Source organism: Lethenteron reissneri, chromosome 3 (genome assembly GCF_015708825.2).
Source record: "Lethenteron reissneri isolate LAM-NWPU_2019-01 chromosome 3, ASM1570882v1, whole genome shotgun sequence".
Classification (NCBI taxonomy): domain Eukaryota; kingdom Metazoa; phylum Chordata; class Hyperoartia; order Petromyzontiformes; family Petromyzontidae; genus Lethenteron; species Lethenteron reissneri.
Window position 1 is genome coordinate 9,122,174 of NC_083781.1, and position 15,932 is coordinate 9,138,105.

The 15,932-nt window shown below is 50.9% G+C and overlaps 1 protein-coding gene across 1 annotated transcript in view; it reads left to right on the plus strand.

Annotated features, from left to right (window-relative positions):
• Positions 1-615: 615 nt before the first annotated feature.
• Positions 616-15,932, plus strand: part of LOC133346090 (cholesterol transporter ABCA5-like) — a 51,365-nt gene continuing 36,048 nt past the window's right edge. Inside the window, 14 exon segments of the mRNA XM_061557455.1 lie at positions 616-1,223; positions 1,225-1,269; positions 2,658-2,847; positions 3,185-3,343; positions 4,447-4,556; positions 5,340-5,566; positions 7,670-7,811; positions 8,283-8,471; positions 9,306-9,453; positions 10,466-10,670; positions 11,970-12,028; positions 12,925-13,035; positions 14,107-14,285; positions 15,514-15,633. Of these exon segments, the coding sequence (XP_061413439.1) occupies positions 1,164-1,223; positions 1,225-1,269; positions 2,658-2,847; positions 3,185-3,343; positions 4,447-4,556; positions 5,340-5,566; positions 7,670-7,811; positions 8,283-8,471; positions 9,306-9,453; positions 10,466-10,670; positions 11,970-12,028; positions 12,925-13,035; positions 14,107-14,285; positions 15,514-15,633 (1,944 nt within the window). The 5' untranslated portion in view covers positions 616-1,163.

Below are 15,932 nucleotides of genomic sequence, written 5' to 3' on the forward strand. Positions count from 1 at the left end.
GTGTTGAAGTTTGTTGTGCTCCCCCCACCCTACGCACCTCCGATTTGCGTACGGTGCCAAAGAAGTTTAACATAAAACACATTGTCCTGCGGAGGGAGCTGGTAGGAACGTTGAGTTGTTCGATCAATGGCCTGCAGGGTCAACGGCAGCGTGGTGTATTCCGCAAATATGCCCGACTGTGAGGGTGGGCACAAGCCGGCGTGAGTAGGTTAAACGTTGAGTTTTATAAGGGCACCACGGGGTGACCAGCCCCTCCCCACCCAGCCCCTCCCCTCCCACCCCCCACCCAACCCCTCCCCACCCTCCCCACCCAACCACTCCCCACCCTCCCCACCCAGCCCCACCCCTTACACCCCCCCACCCAGTCCCACCCTCCCCACCCAGCCCCCCCCCACCCTTTCCACCCAGCCCCTCCCCACCCAGTCCCACCCCCCACCCAGCCCCACCCTCCCCACCCAACCCCTCCCCTCCCCATTCTCCCCACACAGCCCCACTCCTCCCACCCTTTCCACCCAGCCCCCCCACCCAGCCCCACCCTCCCCACCCAGCCCCTCCCCACCCAGCCCCTCACCACCCAGCCCCACCCCTCCCATTTCTGGATGCACGACGGACGGACGGACACAATAATCCCCTGTGGGCTGGTGTAACCAGGGTGATTCCTCCCAGTACAATGCACACTAAGCGCCTATATACCACTTGGGGGCAGTACAATACCAGACTTCTTCCTTGCCTCTCACGCATAAACCCCCCTCACCCCCATCACTTAGCACTGTTCCCACCCTGGGGTTTGTTACCTCATGAATTTCTCATAATAGTTGTGGTCGTCTCAGTGCGTAACTCGTGGTGGTACGGCCGACACAACCATTAAGTGTGCCGGCTTTAACTCCGAAGTGAATGCTGCGTTTGAGTTCTCCTCACAGACTCGACAAATCGGTCCACTTTTTCGCGTCACGAAAGAGGCAGACGAGGCGGTCATTGACATTATTTAGTTTCATTTCCCCTCAGAAATTGCATCCGTTTGTGTTTCCGACGATTTTTTTTTACTTTGTTGTTGTTGTTGTTGAGAGACGCGCGCGCGTGTTGAGGGGAGGGTTTGGCGGGAAGGCGGCGGCCGCGGCGGCGGTGGCGGTCGAACGAACGAACGAGGAAGAGAGGAGGAGGCCATGGGACCCGAAGCGCGACCTGCCGTGGGCATTTGGGGCCAGACGAAGGCCCTCGTCTACTAGGAACGGCCTCATCAAAGTGCGCAACAAACAGCAGACCCTGCAGGCGAGTCCGAGCATGGCCCCATCGCCTCTCTCTCTCTTCGTTATCGCGACGGACATCCGCGTACAGTGCGCGGTGGTGCCCCGCTCGCATTTCGACGCGAATCGAGAAAGCGACAGCGCTATTTGGACGTAAATAGACAAACGATACGAATGTACGGCGTTAGTTTTGCCTGTCACCCTCCCCCTGATGATGATGTGGCCTCGTGGGTGGTTTGTCGTGACCATACTTCACCGCGGCGGTAGTAGGAGGAGGGGGGGGCAGGCATGGACGTTGTTGTTCTAGGATAGAAGAGTTACTGTGAGTTGTACGATGGATGTTGCTTGCACTAAGTCCTCTGCTGCCCGGCCGCAGCCTGTCACACACCATCTGTCGAGGCGCTGTACTATCTGAGCGCAGATGTGTTCACAGGCGATTGAGTATTTACACGCAGGCCTTCTTTAGCAGTGGCAAAATATAGTAGTAGGTTTTTACCCTTTAAACTGGTACAAAAACTGACACCTATATACAAGGCATCATGTTTGCAATAACCACAACACAAGCAGTCAAAATGCAAACAAAAAGAAACAACTCTGATAAGTTGTACGCCTTTTGAGTTGTACGCCTTTTGGTGTCATCTGGTCCAACACCAATGGAGACTAGGCTCTAAGGAAAGCTGTCTCGGGTGTGGACCAATCAACTTCAAGGACAGTGCATAGTATTATCATTATCAGAGTTGTTTATTTTTGTTTGCATTTTGACTACTTGTGTTGTGGTTATTGCAAACATGATGCCTTGTATAAAGGTGTCAGTTTTGTACCAGTTTAAAGGCTAAAGCCCTACTCCTAGGCGATTGAGTTTTTGTTTTAAATATATATTAACAAACACCTCATGAACGACCGTCATCAAAGCTTGTGGTGCAAACACCACACCACCCCATAGTTGTTAGGCGCCACGGTGCCCGAGATGTTGACTACCTCGCCAGGTATACAGGAGGAGGTCGTCGGGTTTGATCCCGACCCTGACCCCCGCTGTATATCGGCGTCATGTTTGTCAAAACATTCTTCGTACTGAACAGAGGAAGAAGAAACACATTAACCGTGCTGTTCATTTGTTCAAAAGATTGAGAGCCACGATGTGGCCAGGTCGCTTCAGACAAATGAGTTAATACCTCAGTGGGCTTTGCCTGGTGGTAGGGTGGCGATGGTTTAGTTTTATTTGTATGTGTTTGGGTGATTTGTATACCTTGTGCTGTAACGTTATTCCCCGCCCCTACTGGACATCTGCGTAAAAGAGCTTCATAGCTCATCGGATTCGTCCAGTACTAACAAATACCCTCATTCCACTTTTCGGGAAAAGCCCCGCGCCATAACCCGACGTCTCCCGCGTGTGTGTTTGAGTCGGCGGTGCAGGAGCTGCTGATCCCCCTCTGCTTCGTGCTGCTGCTCGTGCTCATCAGCGAGATGAACAGGCATGTGGAGCTCTCCGAGTCGCCCCCGCCACCCGCCGTTCCCTTGCCCCTCGAGTTCGACCACGACGTCGGATACGTGGCGGACTCGGACCACGCGCGCCGGGTCATGTACCTGGTGGCCGCTCAGCTCGGTACGGCGTGTTCTCCAAATTACCGCGTGCCAGGGACCCCCCCCCCCAGGCTATTAACACCGGCTAGCCGAGCTTTTTCTCTCATCCCTGCGCATCTCTTTCTGTGAGCCAATGCAATTCGAGCGCACACCTCTCCGCGCTTCTTGATGCGCAAACTCTGAGCTGCCGATTCCACATCCGTGTTAACGTTGACGTTTCTGAACCGTTTGTCGCAGCGCCTAGCATGCATTTGTTCCAACAACAACAGCAACAACAATAACTCTTCTGGAGATAAACTCATGTCGGAGGGGTGTTTGCATAATCCATTCTGCGCGTGATTTCTTCCCAATCCCTGAAGCCAAGCCGGTGCAAGAGTTCCCCACCGAGAGCACATTGAGGGAAGATGTCGCCACCTTACACTCGTGCGGCGTGGTGTTCAACGGCAGCATGGAGTACCGCCTGCTCTTCCCGTACAACACCGTGCCGAGCACCGACGTGGCGTTCGACCAGATGGAGAGTGAGCCTCGCGCGACGCAACAATATCTCGGAAACGAGACTTGAGTGTACGAGTGTAAAAGGTTGTGTTGATCGAAAAGGTGCCACGAAACTTGGAGTCACAAACCAGCGCTAAAGGGTCCTGCCCTCGCCACAGAGGTCGCAAACGGGTTTTGATTCCTTACCCGTACCCGGCTGGGTACGGGTAGCCGGGTATCGGGTAGGGTACGGGTATCGGGTACCCGATTGCGACCTCTGGGATGAAGCCACGTTGCAGGCGCGGGTGGGTTGATTCTAGGAACTTGAATTGTGAGAAGAGACAAGACGTTGGGAAATGAGTGACAAACGGTTACTCACCAGTGACTCACGGCCTACCCGTACCCGGCCGCACCAGGGTCGCAAACGGGTACCCGTACCAGTACCCGGCCGGGTACGGGTAGCCGGGTATCGGGTAGGGTACGGGTATCGGGTACCCGATTGCGATCTCTGCCTCGCCATCACGGTCCTGGCTGCCGTGGAATGCCCTCCCCTGGCAGAGCCGCTATGCGACCCACGTGGTCTCACCCGTGCCCTAGATTGAAAACTAATTTTGGATTGAAAACGAATTTCTTTAAAATAGCTTTTTGTGTTTAGTTTGTTGCCCTTCCCCCGTACCTCCGATTAGCACGGTTGGCTACGTACGGTACGAAAGAAGTTCAACATACATACATACGAACGTGCTGCTTCTTGAGTACCTGGCACGACGGCAGAATTCCTGCATGTGCATGGTTTTTCTTGTTTTTGCTCGGCGCGTGACATCCTGCGTAATGAGCTAATGGTCTTGATGGTAGCCCTTAATCCACCTCCAATTATTGTGCTGATAGAACGGGGGGTCTGGAGGGTGGAGTAAGGAGATCTGTAGTTGTGATTGATGTGATTTGTTCCCGTGGCAGCTGCAGATGTTGGTAGTGACTCACGTGGCTTTGCGGTTACTATTCATGCGATTTGTGGTTGCCGTCATTTGGCGGCAGTGATTCGTGTGTGATTTGTAATTGTCTGTATGTTGAACTTCTTTTTCACCGTACGTAGCCAACCGTGCCAATCGGAGTCGTGGTTCATTGTGGTCACTGTGGTGGTTTTCGGTAGTGCACTGCCGGTCCATGGACGAGGTGCACTCGACCAGATGTCCCGTAAACGACTACCTGGAGTCTGGTTTCGTGTCGCTGCAGTTGGCCATCGACTCTGCGCTCATACAGGTGAGCCCCCATCACCCGCCCCAGCCTCCCACTGTTCCACAAAATATAACCAGCGTTATGAATCCTATCTGGATCATGTATTTGCTGTCTTGAGTCCATATGTAGCAGTTAATTGATTCAGCGATTCTGAAGCGATTCCTGCGCTCAAAATGGATGCATCACAAGGCAAGTTAGATGTGAGAACCCCTTTCCTTAATGCGGGCCGAATAAGACTTTCAGATATCTTTTGTGAACGGAGGGGTGGAGGGGGGTTGCGAGTCTATCCACATGATAACCACTGTTCGCTTCCCTACAAAGTGGTATTTTTTTTATCAACCCTGGAGGGATGATGGGTTGAGTCAACGCTCAATCAAGATTTGAACTCTCGCAACCTTTTAGTTTCGGGCAGCTCTCTCTACCGCTGAGCCACCTGACCGGAACGAGCTTCACGGAGGGGCCGTACAAGTAAATAATTTGATGTTAACTACCTCGCCTAGTATACAGGAGGTCATGGGTTTGATCCCGACCTTAATGCCTGTTGTATATTTGGAGTTTTCATGTTCTCCCCATGCGCGTGGGTTTTTCTCTGAGGTCCTCCGGTTTCTCCCTCCACATTTAAACTCAAGAGTATTTTGCAGCTACTATAAATTTCCACACGATAAGCCACTTATTTGAGTTATCATTTGTTGCCAGGTCTCTTCTGAAATAGAGCTGTGCAGCTCAATGGGCCTTACCTGGTAAAATAAAAAAAAATGGTTTAGTTTAATTGTCCGTTTACCGTGTTCCCTCTCCCCGCTCGTGTAGTTGCAAACAAACGTCTCCGCTCACGCCCTGACCAGCGCCATGGTGCAACGCATGGGCCGCAGCCGTCACACGGTCGTGCGCACCTGGCCACAGTTGCTGGCCTCCATCTACCTGGCCGGCGCCTTCGCCCCCTTCCTCTCCTTCCTGCTGCTCAACCTGGTGCTGGAGAAGGAGCAGGGCTCCCGTGACCTCATGCGCACCATGGGCCTCCGCACGCCGGCGCTCTGGTATGTCCGCCGTGTGTGCGTTGGTAAACCCGCTCTGGTATGCCCACCGCGGTACGCCCACCGCGCGTGCGTTGTTATTCATTGTACTGCGCAGCGAGCGCCGGCTTTTAACGCAGGAGTTGCATTCCTGAAAATGTCCTCGTAAAGCAAATTCAGACCCCCCTGGAAGATTCCCCCCCCCCCCAATGTTGACTCCATGGCTACGGCCTTGCATATAAAGGACAATTGGTATAAATTGCTGGTTGGGTTAATTATATGGTAATGAAGGCACATTATGCATGTACATTATGTACGCCCATTATTCTTGTGCCTCCTGTCGATTGTGTGCACTAAAATATCAGTACCTGTTATTGTCTGTTCACAGGTAATCTCCATTGAAGTATGGTGACCTGTATAGGCATGCATTTAAACACTGTATTATTTTATTATTTGCTTCCAGCAGCACTAAGTCTGTAGCTATCCGAACAGTTAAAATTATTTGTATTTTCTCTCAATTTCAATAGATTCTCAATTTAGATAGATTCTCTATTTAGTCTTGGCCAGTAGTGCCGTACTAGTAACGATTTGGCATGTTCTGTTTATGTGAAAAACCTTACTAATTAGCTGTGTAGGTTGGTGGCGGGTTTAACGACACATTTATATATATATACCTGATCTAATCCAACAAACGTGTTATGGATGATATTGGTCGCGCAAAGCCTACGTGTTAAATTTACTGTATAAAAAAAAAATTGCTGGCTGGTAGGATAATGTGTGGGCACTGGCATGTCTTCCTAGACTTCTGGCCAGCGTGGAAGAGTAGACCAATCACCCCCGATTAATTGGCTCTCTAGAGCTGCATCACAGGCCCTTCTGTTAGCAGTGGTGTGAGCCAGTCAATTTCAGGGCTGCACCTTCACATATGTGTTATAATTGTGTGTTTCGTTCTATCAGGGTCGCCCCTGTTACCACAGGCAATCGAGAATTGGCCGCAAGTCCCTGCTGACATTTGAGCGGCGGTCAGAGGCCTCATTATAAATAAGTAAATTGACGAATGATGAACAAAGCCGGAGAATGTCCAGTAGAGATGCGATCACTCTGTCAGTGGCAGCACCTGCCAGCTCACATGCACCGATCGCTATTGACGAGTGGAGGAGCGGGGTAACCGGAGACGCCGGCAATTGAGTTCGGAACGTTGTGTGGTTACATATATGTGCATGTATGTGTGTGCCGGCCTAAATAGGTGCTCGCTAACATCCTGTATAGGTTATACGAGAGGTCGCTGTCTTTGTGTGTAAGCATGTGTGCGTAATGTATGTAGGGAGCGGTAGTGTAGTGGGGTAGCGCACTGCGCTACAAACCCGGCATCCCAATTTCGATTCCTGCTCATGGACCACACCAGTGACGATTATCTGAATCGGTCTTGGGCCTCTTGTAGGTCGACTCGGTCTCAAATGAGTACCTGGTGCGATGTATAAACACCGCCACTGGGGAGACAAAGGTGGCTGGGCGTGGTGCTGGCCACCCACCCCTCGTGTGCTGTGCCAGCATTCATCGGTGCTCGCGAATAGCATTTGCGCCAACAGCCTGTTATCTATTATTTTGTCGGCGTGTGTACATGTTATTGTTAATGTAAAGTATATGCTATGGGGAGTAGTGGCCTAGTGGTTAGTACATTATGCCATGAACCCGGCCGCCTGAGTTCAATTCCTCGTTAACATCAGTGGAAATTATCTGAACTGGTCCTGGGCCTCCCTCGGTTGACTCATCAATAACTAAGTACCCAGTGCTTTATGTGGCTATCGGCACTGGGGTGACAAAAGCATCCAGAATTGGTGCTGGCCACACCGCCTATTATGTGAAGCATTCTGGCCTTAATACGTTCTCACTAACAGCACTTGCCCCATCAGATTTTAGGGACTGAATTACAATAGGTGACTTTTGGATGGCCCTTTTTCATAGCACATTAAATTACGTGCTCACTGACGTGCATGATGAAGGGCCATTGGCCAAAACATGACTTTATATATATTTCCTTTTAATTCCACGGCGTTACTGATGCATGCGTGTTGAACAAATCTCGTGTTTGGGATCTTGCCGAGCCGCCCCTTCTTGTCGGCGCAGGCTGTCGTGGGCGTTGGTGTACGGCGCCATGATTTGCCTCGTGTCGCTGGTGCTCGCCGTGGTGACGCGCGTCACGCACATCTTCGACACGAGCAACACGATCCTCATGTTCCTCCTGTTCCTGCTCTACGGCCTCTCGCTGGTGAGTCCCAGCGTGGTGTCGCGCTTTGACCACCCCAACCGCCCCCCCCCCCTCGTAGAATTCTGATCATGGGGTCAGAATACTGCGTGTCAGTTGAACCCCCGGGTACAAACATTGTTATAGCGATATGACTACCCCCTAGAACAATATCCCCACCACCTCTCCCCCTGGATCACAACGGGGTTATGGTTAGGACCAACTCACGACATAACTACAGGTTTAGGAAAACAATGGGGTTATAGTTCTCTGGAGGTTAACATTTTAATATTCTCTGCAGCCCTCAACATTGGGTCCCTGTTGTTGTGGTTGTCATTGTTGTTGTAGTGATTATTATTGTCAATGTTGTAATTGTTGCAGTGATTGTTATTGTCATTCTTGTCATCATTTTTGTCATCGCCATCGTAGCCGTCGTTCATGTCCTGTGTCGCGTGCCTTGTTGTTGTTGTTGTTGATGTCGTTGCTGCTGTGCAGGTGGCGATGGCGCTGGTGCTCATGGCGTTCTTCCGCAAGGCCAAGACGGCGAGCTCCGTGGGCTCTCTGCTTGCGCTGATCTTCTGCCTGCTAAACATTCCCGTCCTGCTGCTGTGGAACTCGAACGCCGTGCTGCACTGGCTCCTCAGCCTCTTCTCTCCCGCGGCCTTTGCCCTCGCCGTTGCACAGGTCCGGGGGTCGCGGGGTCATGTGGGGGCAAGTATCGGGGGCGTTGCTAATAAGGGGGCCACGGTGGCAAGATGTTAACTACCTTGCCTGGTATACAGGAGGTCGTGGGTTTGATCCTGACGCCTGTTGTATATTTGGAGTTTGCGTGTCTGTTTCTCTCTCCCCGTGGTCACGTTGATTTTTCTCCTGGTCCTCTGGTTTTTCCCTCCACATTTAGACACATGCGTTTAGAGTATTTGGCTGCTGCTGTACATTTCCACACGATAAGCCACTTCGTTGAGCGATCATTTGTGGCCAGGTCGCTTCTGAAAAAGAGCTGTATAGCTCAATGGGCCTTGAAATCTAAATATATATTTTTTTCATTTAACCAAACTCACTTTCAAAAATGTGCAATTACACCGTACTTAGGGCAAACGGCACAGCATTACACGGCACAGAGCAACAGTTATACAGTTGGACGCAGAGCTAGTTACCATTAATATTTTTACTTCCGTAACATTTTCCCACGTTGTCTCAAGATGCACTCGGATTTCTCCCAGTGCAGTGCGACCCTTCATGTTAGAGAACGGCCCGCAGAAGCGGATACCGCAGAGCTACCACTGAAATCCTGTCAAGTGACTGCCGGTCCACACAGTGGGGGGCAACGATTTCCTACCCACGCTCTGCATATGAGAGTGCCACTCTTAGTTTTATGACTGACAATTTGTAGCTTTAACACTAAACAAACTCGGCTTCACACCGATCATTATTTGCCGAACTTAGCACGGATTATTATTACGATTCGGTTGAACTGAAAACGTCAGGCGGTTTGATCCAACGGCTTCCTGTCACCAGGTGGTGGCGCTAGAGGCCGGAGGGAGTGGCGCCCACTTCTCCAACCTGCTGGAGGGCCCCAACCCACTCGCCGTACCCCTCACGATGCTGCTGCTCGACATCGCCATCTACGTAGGCCTCGCCGCCGCGTTGCATCGCCTGCTGCCAGGTGAGCGAGGCCGGTAGGGGCCCGTTGAGACCCTGCACGGGGATTTGAACTCGTGACCTTGGGGTTACGAGTCGGGCGATTCGTGTTCTTATGCGATTACTTGGATCGTCACAATTGGGGGGGGGGGGGGGGGGGGGAGGTCATGATTTTATTCAGGAATTGTTTTTATTTTTTTACGTCGCTGCAGTTGTGTGCAGAATGCGTGGAATCTTCACCAGAGTGAGTCTACACTGGTGTCAATTTGTGGAATCTACAGCAGCAGTGAATCTATAATCTGTATCGGTATAAAAAGTTACAATGTGACAAATATATATGGACTATAAATATGAATATCAATCAGATGACTGATGAGCCGCCAGGTGAGCGAGGCCGGTAGGGGCCCGTTGAGACCCTACACGGGGATTTGAACTCGTGACCTTGGGGTTACGAGTCGGGCGATTCGTGTTCTTATGCGATTACTTGGATCGTCACAATTGGGGGGGGGGAGGTCATGATTTTATTCAGGAATTGTTTTTATTTTTTTACGTCGCTGCAGTTGTGTGCAGAATGCGTGGAATCTTCACCAGAGTGAGTCTACACTGGTGTCAATTTGTGGAATCTACAGCAGCAGTGAATCTATAATCTGTATCGGTATAAAAAGTTACAATGTGACAAATATATATGGACTATAAATATGAATATCAATCAGATTACTGATGAGCTGGTAAACTCTTCCGTCAACATGCCACGTAATAAACCAATCCCCATCTCAGCCATCAGAATCTCCATGATAAAGTTGGGCGATTCGCGTAAATATAAATGCGTCGTTAAACCTGCCACCACCCGACACAAACCGTGCCCATTAGTCACTACTTCAGCACACAAGTTTGTTGGAGAGTCAACCCACAGCATTTACAATTTTTCAATACGACGTTTCGCTTCATCAGGCGATTTGCCAGAATTGTGAAGAAGTCTTCCTGATGTATGTATGTTGAATCAGAATCTCTCATCACCCCTCACCCCCGCCCAACAGAGGCACCCGCATCGTGCCGCCCGTCCTTCTTCCGGCTGCCGCGCTGGCGTCGTAGCGCGGCAAACGGCGGGGGGGGGCACCCGCCTCTGGACGTTTTGGACGACGTGGCGTTGGGGGGCCCGGGGCACGGCGGCGGTGAAGGCCGCGAGGGAGACGGGATCTGCGAGGCGGTGCCCAGCGAGATGCTGGGGAGCGAAGCCATTAGGTGACCACGGGGTGGGGGGGGTGCCACGGCGCAGTGGGGGCACGCAGGTTTTTAAAAAGACAATTTCACATCTTCCTTTGGATTTTTCCGATCACTGACGTGCAGTGATTCTTAACAGGTGTACAGGAGGTCCCTCCTCGTTGAACGCACGAGCCGATGCGTTCCTGAAAAGTTCCGCGTCCAGCGGAAAGCACGCCGAGCGGAGGCGGTTTCGCCGTAAATAATGTAACGATAGAGTTGAACGGGATACGATGTACTCCGCACATGCAGTGAGATGATGGGACAGATAACTGAGGCGATTGTAGCATTACACGAACTATATCGCACCAATTCTAGATTTGAAGCTTTCGTGACTGCAAGGATTCATACTCTTAGGTTTTTTCGGTAAAGTCACGTAGGTAAAAATAATAATAATAAATAACTAAATTCAATCACGACGTTTCGGAGGCAACACAAGTCTCCGTCTTCAGGTGGGACCGTCATAGCCAAATTTACTGTATCAAGTGAGAGAGAAATCTTGTCTCTTGAATTTCTCTTCACGTGATACAGTAAATTTGGCTGTGACGGTCCCACCTGAAGACGGAGACTTGTGTTGCCTCTGAAACTTCGTGATTTAATTTGGTTATTTATTATTTTATTATTATTATTTTTACCTACGTGACTTTACCGAAAAAACCTAAGAGTATATATCGCACCACTCATTTGCGCAGCTCAAGAAAGTAGATCGGAATTGGCCACTCGGAAACCACATTGTAACGAGCGCATCCCGCGTGATAACGGCGCGCGATCCACGTCGTAACGGTGCGTGTTCTGCATTGTGCGAACAGTGTTCCCAAATGGAGGAACCGCGTTTACAGCGAAAATGCGTTATTGTGTGAACGCCGCCACGCGTTCAGCAAGGACTTTTCTCATTGCGATGACTAAAGGCACTCGGGCAAATGAGACTTATCCATGTCTCATTTGGTTCATGAACAATATGAACTGGACTCCCATGGTAAACTGGACTCCAATTGTAAACTGGACTCCCATGGTAACTTCGAACTTCATGTTAATGTCAAGTGTGTGACGCCATTTTTTTGGGGGGGGGGGGCGGGGATTGCGAATGTGACTTCACAAAAGGTGACATCGTTTCCTGTGACATGTTTTTTCGGATTGTCCAAAATGTAATTTTTTTGTCCAGGCCCAATTTTTTTACTTTTCAGTTGAATATTAAAATAAATTTTTCATAGAATTTCCTCAAAATAAATGTACGTTTCGGTGCACTTGAATAAAGGTTGCCTTTTTCTGTGCCATTTTTAGGATTCGTAATGTCAGCAAGACGTACCGGCTGAAAGGAACTGACGTCATGGCCTTGAGAGGTGCGTTTTTCCCACCTCAACGGTTTGCGCTGAGCGACCGCTGCGCTGTTGGATAGTTCGCGGGCGCACAATCACTGTGGGCGATTTCGATGTAAAGCTTTCGTGACTGCAGGGATTCATCTTCTTGGTTCTTTCGGTAAAGTCACGTAGAACCGGAAGTAATAAAATAATAAAAATAAAACATAATAAAATAATTCTCATGACGTTTCGGCCACAACGCAAGCAGCCGTCTTCAGGTGAAAACCAGGTCTGTCGGGGAGACAGCGTCTGAAATGCCCGACAGACCTGGTCTTCACCTGAGGACGGCTGCTTGCGTTGTGGCCGAAACGTCGTGAAAATTATTTTATTATGTTTTATTTTTATTATTTTATTATTTTCCTTCTACGTGACTTTACCGAAAGAACCAAGAACACAATTTATAATTCTTAAATCGGATCCGTACAAACCATGATAGATGCTGATACCTGATGCACAAATGGAAAATATATAACTCACCCAGTAGTGTGCGACTGTGATCATCCAGGACATGCCGTACAACGTATAACGACGCAATGCCCAATCCACAAACACGAAGGAGACATTACGGCGATAAACTCCGCTGCTCTTGATGCTTGACCATCTACATTTTTAATTGTAGTTGTGGATTTGCATCTACATCGGCCATACGATAGAAGAAGGAGATTTGACGATGAATCCATTCCGAAATTTCGCAGAGCGGCACCGGCGCGTGTGTTCTAAGAATGGCTGCGCGAAGACACATCCTCAGTGATTTTTTCAAGAATGGATTGCCGGTGGATTGCCAGTGCAGTGTGATAACGGGTCTGCCGCAGCAGCGTGGGTTGACCGAGAGACCCGGAGGGGTAACGTTGGTGTTGGGACGTCGGTTCCTCCCGCAGGCCTCTCCCTGAACATTTACGAGGGCCAGATCACGGCCCTGCTGGGACACAATGGAGCCGGCAAAACAACGCTCATCAACATCCTCACCGGGCTCATCACCCCCTCCGCCGGTGCCACGCACACGCACGCACACACACAACACCAGATACGGAGAGCCCCCGAATAGCCCTTAACAGACTGTTGGCAAACCAGCACCTCTGATGAGCACGGTTGGCTACGTACGGTGCAAATAAGTTCAACATACATACACCTATGAAGGCCGACACGGCATACGAAGGGGTGGGTGGCCAGAACCATGCCCGGCCGCCTTTGTCTCCTGAATGCAGATGGTTACACACCGCACAGGGTACTCGTTTAAGGGGAAATTTTAAGATAAACATAATAGATTTTGGCCGGGAGAGGGAATTGAACTCGGGTCACCGGGTTCGTAGCGCAGTGTGCGAACCACTACACGACCATTCTCCACTTACACACAGACGCACGCACGTGCACACACGGGCACACTGTGTTCAGTAGCACAACAGTTTTTTTTTTTACACTTGGCAACCAAAGTTGAAAGTGTTGATGCATTAGCTCTGTCGATTCATCTGTCCATCTGTAGCTTGTAAAGGTTTTCTAGTAGAAACCAAATGGTAGTGCATTAAAAGGTTTGGTTGATCTTCGAGACTTGCCTTCACCGCCAGCATTGATCAATCATTCATTTATTACTTTTCTGAGCCGGCTAGTCAGGATTGGAAAAAACCAGCCAACTTTACATCCAGGCAAATGGAGAGCACAGACTTACTCACCTTTCATTAAAATCAACATATTTAAGAATAATAATTAAGAAACAAACAACATATACTATAAAAAAAAACAATGCTAAATGCATTGACCTCACCGGCCGAAGCGGTGGCGTCGCACGCCATGACTGTATAATCTTTACGAGCACTATCATGCTCCCCCGTTATCATAATAAATCAAATATTTGTCTTTTGACGGAGATTTCTTTATGCCGGGCCGGGAGCGGGGTGGACAGGGGGGGCGGGGTTGTCTCGGAAGCGCTTTCCGAGCTATAAACGACAACCACCGCATCTCGCAGACGGGGACTCGGGCTGCCACGGCGGTGACGGTGACCGGGACGTTGTGACGGCGATGGTGTCGTCGTCTACCCCCCCCTACCCCCCCCCACCCTCCCGCAGGCTCAGTGACCATCTTCGGGCTGCGGGTGGACGATCGGGACGAGCTGTCCGCGTTGCGCACCAGCTGCGGGTTCTGCCCGCAGAGCGACATCCTCTTCTCGGGGCTGACGGCGCGGGAGCAGCTGCGCGTGTTCGCGCTCCTCAAGCCGTCCGTGGCGGCCGCGGAGACAGAGGCGGAGGCTCGTGATGACCGCTCGCGTTCGCTCGCTCGCGCTCATTCACACGTCCACCTAGTCACCGACTCATTTGCCCACTCGGCCACATCACCCACCCACTCATCCACCCACACACTCGGCTCACTCGCTCACTGACTCACGTACTCAGCCACCCAGCCGATCCCTCGCTCACTCGCGCTCATTCACCCCGCCCCTCCGATTAGCACGGTTGGCTAAGTATGGTGTAAAAGAGGTTCAACATACATACCTACACCCGCTTGCACACCCATTCACCTAGTCACTGACTGATTCGCTCACTCAGCCACACACCCACCCACTCATCCGCCCACCCACTCAGCTCACTTTCTCACCGAATCTCATACTCAGCTACCCAGCCAATCGCTCGCTCGCTCACCAACCCACCCACTCACCTACCCGTTACAATTTGTATCATCATTATCGTTATCTTACTATCCTTTCTACCAATCATCATCATCACCACCACTGCCATCCTCATTATGATTTCCATCACTATTGTAATGACCAGCACTATCATCATGACATCATCTCTCCTCTCCATCACTCTGCGTGAGTCGATGTGGTAGTGGGAGGAATGCTGGCACAGTGGGTAGCACATTCCACAACAAACACAGCGACCGGAGTTCGATTCCCGACCACGACAAATATCTGTGTCAAGTGATGTGTGAACCGGTCCTGGGCCACCCCTAGGCCGACTCCCTCCCTTAAAGCAAGTACCTGACGCGATGTGTACACATCTGCATTGGGGAGACAAAGGTGGCTCTGGGCCAGGTGCTAGCCTCGCCGCTCCCTCTTGCTCCATGCTGGCTTTAATAGGTGTTCGCTAAACAGCACTTGCCCCAATAGTCTGTAAAAGTCTAATTGTGCGTGCGCGTGTGTCTAATTGTGCATGCGTGTGTGTCTAATTGTGCATGCGCGTGTGTCTAATTGTGCATGCGTGTGTGTCTAATTGTGCATGCGTGTGTGTCTAAATGTGCATGCGTGTGTGTCTAATTGTGCATGCGTGTGTGTCTAATTGTGCATGCGCGTGTGTCTAATTGTGCATGCGCGTGTGTCTAATTGTGCATGCGTGTGTGTCTAATTGTGCATGCGTGTGTGTCTAAATGTGCATGCGTGTGTGTCTAATTGTGCATGCGTGTGTGTCTAATTGTGCATGCGTGTGTGTCTAATTGTGCATGCGTGTGTTTTATTTGGTTGTCTTGGCCCCACGCAGGTGTCTCGCGTTCTCTCGTCCACCGGCCTGGAGAAAGCGGCTGACAAACAGGTGCAGGATCTGAGCGGGGGCCAAAAGAGGAAGCTCTCCCTGGCGGCCGCCCTGCTGGGCAACCCCAGGGTGCGTGACCCACGCGTCATCTGTGTCCCACACATCATGCGTGTCCCCGCGTGCTCTGCGTGTTCCCGTGCGCTCTGTGCGCTTACGGGAGGATCTTTGGAGGCTCGTGAAGGACGCTACCGGGCAGTTTGAGGCAGTCGCCCAATCAGCAGCAGGGGACGGAGGAGCGACGCTCACAACAACGAGCGGAGCATCTGACGGCTAATATACAGCATGTTGGCACAGCGGGGAGCACAGGTCATCTTAGTCAACACCTGGGTCTGGCCCGTGACCTGCCAGCGAGCATTCAACACTTATTG